General features: G+C 43.9%; 1 protein-coding gene and 1 pseudogene across 1 annotated transcript; both read right to left on the bottom strand.

Moving 5' to 3' along the window:
- Positions 1 to 3,355: 3,355 nt before the first annotated feature.
- LOC102864788 (60S acidic ribosomal protein P1-like) lies at positions 3,356 to 4,056 on the bottom strand. The gene is made up of 2 exons (XM_006895921.1): positions 4,053 to 4,056; positions 3,356 to 3,732 (listed from the first exon to the last, which is right to left on the bottom strand). Exons 1-2 carry the CDS (start codon positions 4,054 to 4,056, stop codon positions 3,356 to 3,358), a joined length of 381 nt encoding a protein of 126 aa, XP_006895983.1.
- A 178-nt stretch (positions 4,057 to 4,234) lies between these two features.
- LOC102864381 overlaps positions 4,235 to 5,812 on the bottom strand; it is a 25,962-nt pseudogene continuing 24,384 nt past the window's right edge.

Raw genomic sequence — 5,812 nt, 5'->3', positions numbered from 1 at the left:
TAATATAATGAGCTAACTAACACCTTTGAGATAGGAACATGCAGATATATATATTGACTACTAATGAGGGGATTGATCAGTTTTGCTATCCTGCCAAGCTCAAATTGAGCAGGTTCCCTGGAAGAAAATGGGGATCTTGCTACCAGTAAGAAAGAAGCCGCAAAGAATGTACAGTCTTTCAGGACCAAAGAGATTCCTGTGAGAGATGAAAACAGACAGAGATTGAGACACCATGGTAGCAAGCAGAGGTGGCACAGAACCAGAGGCTAATAGGAGACAGCTGAGCTGGAATTGCGGCCCCGTGGAGCCAGTACCAAAGGCCTTTGCCAAAGTTTGCTGGAGGACTTGGAAGGAGACACAGTGATTGGCAGGACTAAGAGAGCCTGGCAGTCAGCTTCCAAAACCATCAGCCACTGAAGCTCTGCAGGGAGCTCTGGTGATGCAGTCACCAGGGTGTTGCATTGCTAACTCAAAGGCGGCACTCTTCTTGCAGTTCTGATACACTAAGTGGCTCCACAGGAGAAAGATGGGCAGTCTCCTCCCAGGTCGCTGACAGTCTCAGAAACCCAAGGGAGGATCAGTTATGAGTGGTTCAGGCTAGACCAGCAATCAATGAAGGTGTGGGTCCAAAGAGAGCTTTGTAGCGATGGCCTAAAGCCTGGGCCTGAAAAGTCAGAGGACCTACAAGCGCACCTGAGAAGCTGTGCTGACTAAAGAATTGTATCCTACGTCCAACCTGAAATGTCACCTCTTCCTCCCTATGAAATCCTGTAACTGTGAGTGGGCCTCGTCAGAATTGGTTTTGTTCTGTGAATTTTGTGGTTAGGAATTATCCACCTTTGATGAGTACGTGAAGGTCAGAGGGCCACCACCCCACATAGGCCACACTCTTTGCAACTGTCATTATGAAATTGTAAATGTTGGAAACAGGAGTAGTATCCACTTCCTAAACAGCATGCCTCCAGAAACCCTATGAACTTTGATAAATGTCCTGGTTGTAGAGGGGCTTCAGGCCTTTTGTTCATACAGTCACTATGAGTCATGCTTGACTTGAAGGCAGTCAACAACAAACAACAACAATACTATTTATAGTTAGTTGCAGTGTCTGCTGTCAGGGACCTCTCCAAAGTCCTAAAGAGCAAGGATGTCCATTTAAAGAGTAAGGTGTGCCTACTTCAAACTAGTCTTTCCAGTCACCTGCTATGCATCTAAGAACTGAACGAGTAAAGATGACAGGAGAAGAATCAATGCATTTGAGTTGTGGTGTTGGAGAAGAGTGCCAGATAGCCCATGGACCGCTAAAAAAACAAACAAATGTCTTGGAGAAAGTGCAACCAGAATGTTCCTCGGAGGCAAAGATGACAAAGCTTCATCTCAAAAATTTTGGACATATTGTTAGGGGAGTCTATTCCTTGGAAAAGGACTTCATACTTGGCAAGGTGGAGGGTCAGCGAATGAGAGGAAGACCCCAACAAGATAAACTGATACAGTGTCTGTGGCAATAGACTCAAATGTGTAGAGGATGATAAGGATGGCACAGGATAGGACAGGGTTTAGATCTGTTGTTTATAGGCTTGTTAGGAGTCATATAATTTAACAGCAACAACAACAACTGGTGGCTTAGTGATAAAAAAAATTGCACTGTCAATCCAATGGTATGTAGTTGAATCCACCACAGAAGAAAGATAGATAGTCTCCTCCCATGCAGTTTACTGCCTCTGAAAACCTGCTGGAGGATCAGCTATAAGTTGGTTCCCACTTGAGAGTACATACAACAAAAACAATGCTATTTATAGTTGTTGCCTTTTACTCTTTCTTGCTTTTGCCTGTCTTCCTTTGCCTTGGGCATACTTTGTTATCTCCACGTACTCACTGTGTATTGTCTTACCCTTAACCCAAATTAGTACGTGACTACACTCTAGTAAGTATTCCCCTCTGCAACTTCTCATCTCATCTCTGTGGTTCTTAGGTGCCATCAAGTTGATTGCAGCTCAGAGCAATCCTCTGAGCAGCAGATCTGAACCTTGCCCTGCTCTGTCCCCACCCTCTCTGATGGGCTCGAGCTGGTTGTTAACAGCCACTGTGTCAATTATTTTGTTGAGGGTTTGTTTTCCTCTCTTTCTCTGACCTCCACCTTTCCAAGAACTAGTCTTTCCTGACATGTCCAAAGTATGTGAGAAGAAGTTTCACTGTCCTTGCCTTTAAGGAGCACCTGGGTTTTACTTTCTCCAAGACTTGTTTATTTTTTTTGTAGCCCATGGGTTATTCAGTACTCTTCTACACCACAATTCAAAGGCATTGGCTCTCCTTCTGTCATCCTTTGCCAACTTCTGTCATCCTTATCCAATTTTCATGTGCATAGAAAGTTGCTGAAAAGATCATAGCTTAGATCAGGTGCACCTTTGTCCTTAAAATGACATCTGTACTCTGTAGCACTTTGGAGAGGTCTTTGATAGCAGATTTTCCCACTGTAGCACGTCTTTTTCTTTTTCCCCCTCACCACTTAGGAAAAAAAAAATGTTGGTTCGCATACAGTAATTTGTTTATGTTGTGTTTCATTCATGTACATTGTTTTGGTGGAAGTTTTTGCCCCCGTCCCCTCCCTCCACCTACCAATCTCTGCAGGGTCGCAGCACATCTTTTGATTTCTAGACTACTGTTGTTCTGGATGTTGATTGTGGATTCAAGTCAAATTAAGTCATTGACAACTTTAATCTTTTCTCCATCTATTATGGTGTTACCTATTGATCTGATGGTGAGAATTTTTGTTTTCTTGATGTTGAGATGTAATCCATATTGAAGGCTGTAGTCCTTGATTTGCAGCAGATATTTCAAACCCTCTTCACTTCACTTTCAGTAAGCAAGGTTTTGTCATCTACATAAAAGAGATTGCCGGTGAATCTTCTTCCAATTCTGATGCCATATTTTTCTTCATAGAGGCCAGCTTCTCGAATTATTTGCTCAGCATACAGATTGAATAGGAATGGAGAAAGGATACAACCCTGACACACACCTTTCCTGATTTTAAACCAGGCAGCATTTCTTTGTTCTGTCTAGACAACAGCTTCTTAGTCTATGTATAGGTTTCCCGTGAGCATAATTAATGTTCTGGGATTCCTTTCTTCTCAATGTTAGTAATAATTTATTATGATCCACACAGTCAAATGCCTTTGCATAGTCAACAAAACATAAATAAGCCTCTTTCTGTTATTCTCTGCTTTCAGTCAAGATCCATCTGATATCAGCAATGCTAATCCTCATGCCACTTTCACCTCTGACTACAGATTGAATTTCTGCAAGACCCCCAGCATTTTTTTAAAAGAGGTCAGTTTTTAATTGAACATGTTACAAAAGTTTAGTCATTAAGACCAAATCCCATGTCATTATCAGACTCTTCAGAGTCTTCTTTCTTTGCTTCCACTTTCTTCTTAGCCGGAGCAGCTCCATAGGAGGGAGCGGGTCCTCCAGCCAGTGCAGCCTGGGCCACTGGGGCAGGTCCACTAGCATCCACATTGCAGAGGCTTCCAGTGTTGACATTTGCCAGAGAATTTGCAAACAGACCAGGCAAGAAAGGTTTAATGCTGACATCAGCTGTCTTAATGAGGACACTGATTTTATCATCCGTGATGGTCACCTCATCATTGTGCAGGATGAGGACTGAGTAGATGCAGCCGAGCTCAGAGTTGGGGTTGGGGTGCGGTGGTACTAGGCTGATGGCTGTAACGCGTGGTGCTAGTCACCAGATGAAGTGAAGGCCTTACCCCAAGGCGGCCTTAGCTTCCTCAGAGGAACCCAGCACCTCAGCAGCAACTGAGGGAAGGGGCTGTTTTTAAACAATCTTCAGCAAGATGTTACTTTCTTTTTTTTTTCCCCATCAGAGTTTTAGGACTTTAATTTGTCCCCCAAAGTCACTGAAGCAAAATTCAGAATAAAACATTCTGCTTTCCTTTACACCTGCCAACGCAAAAACTATTTGTAGGAAAAATGGTTTTGTACATGGGATGAAACTTAATATAAATTCAAAACTTACAGATAAGGGTTAGCTCTATCACTCATCTCTTAAAAAGTTTATATGAATATCCAGTCAAAACCAAGAGGGCATTTCCCTTGAAATGTTATCTGAAGAGATTTCCAAGCCGACCAGAGCTGTCTACTGTTGTGGAATGTCCTCAGAAGGCTCTGCCATGACCTCAGAGTCCTTTCTTTCAAGTGGAAGAGGGAAAGAGGGAACTATTCAAAACTTCATCTTCTTTCCTTGTGGTTTGTGGTCACCGCCGCCTCCCCTGCCTCCTCGGAAGCCACCTCGGCCTCCACCAAAGCCGCCACGGCCCCGGCCTCCGAATCCGCCTCGGCCTCCACCTCTGCCGTAGCCACCTCTGCCACCAAAGCCGCCCCAGCCTCCACCTCTTCCGCCAAAGCCACCTTCACCCTTAGGCTTGGCCCAGTCCAAGGTCACTTTGTTTCCATCAATTTCACCATCTTCCATGGCCTCCTTGGCAGCTTTCGCGTCCTCCTCACTGTTGAAGTCTACAAAACCAAACCCTTTTGAGGAACCAGTTTCCCGGTCGGTAACTATTCTGGCACGAATTGAACCGTCAAATGACTCTTTCAAGGTCTCTTCGGTGGTCTCTTCAGACAGACCTTTGACAAAGAGGGTTTTGGTTGGCTGGCCCCGAGCGTTAGGCAATCCCTTGGATCCCTGCAACTCCAACCTGATTGCTCTGCCCTCAATTTCTCTTTTATTGCAAGAATTTAAAGCTTCTTTAGCATCTTCAAATGAAGCAAATTCTATAAATGCATACCCTTTAGATTTGCCATTCTGGTTCTGTGGCACCTTGATAGCAGCTGCCTTCTCAAATACCTCCTGAAGAGTCTCTTCTGTTGCGTTATAGGACAGATTGCTTAAAACTAGAGTTTTTGATTCACCACTCCAAGTGCTCGCCTTTCCATCTCTATGGTCCTGGTTTTGACCTTTCTCCCCAGTGTAGTACAGGGATATCAACCGTCCATCAATCTCTGTTCCCTGTTTTTCCTCAAAGGTTTTCTCAGCATCAGTTTCAATTCAATATAAGCAATTCCTTTACTCTTCCCATCTTTGCTGACTAATCTGATTTCCATAGCATCTTCAAACACTTCTTTTAATTCTTCCTGAGTGACTTTGTAAGGCAAATTTTTGGCCAAAAGTGTTCTGGCATCTCGATCTTTCTTACTGTCTTTTCCCTTCAGTCTCTCTGGTTTAATTTCATTGCCAAAGACTTTTAAGCCAGTGAGTTCCAAGGCTCTTTCCAGGTCCTCAGCAGATTCAAAATCCACATAGCCAAACTTCCTAGTCATACAGATTCTGACATCTGTAACAGTAAGATCATTTTTAGCAAAAACGTCACTGAGACCAGTTTTTAATTCAGGGGCAGATTTGTTGCAGTTCAGGTTTCCAACAAAGAGATTGAAAGTTGAAGTTGGTTCAACAGCTTCTACTTTCTGTTTCTTGGCTTCAGGAGCAGCTTTCTGCTTGGTCATGTCCTTTTTTCGCTTTCCAGATACTTCTTTGACAGGTTCTTCTTCCTCTTCCTCCTCCTCCTCTTCGTCATCTTCCTCCTCCTCCTCATCTTCCTCGTCATCATCGTCATCTTCGTCGTCGTCATCCTCCTCCTCATCATCTTCATCCTCAGTCACCATCTTTGTTTTTGCGAGAGGCACTTTGGCAGCTTTCTTTCCTTTTGCTGGTGTCGTCTCCATAGCCTCCTCTTCAGAGTCATCTTCTTCATCCTCATCCTCGTCTTCGTCATCATCTTCATCGTCCTCATCCTCTGAG

This window comes from Elephantulus edwardii, unplaced genomic scaffold (genome assembly GCF_000299155.1).
Source record: "Elephantulus edwardii isolate Elephantulus edwardi_28Jun2011 unplaced genomic scaffold, EleEdw1.0 scaffold00176, whole genome shotgun sequence".
Taxonomy (NCBI): Eukaryota; Metazoa; Chordata; class Mammalia; order Macroscelidea; family Macroscelididae; genus Elephantulus; species Elephantulus edwardii.
This window is presented reverse-complemented; position numbering and strand designations above follow the sequence as displayed.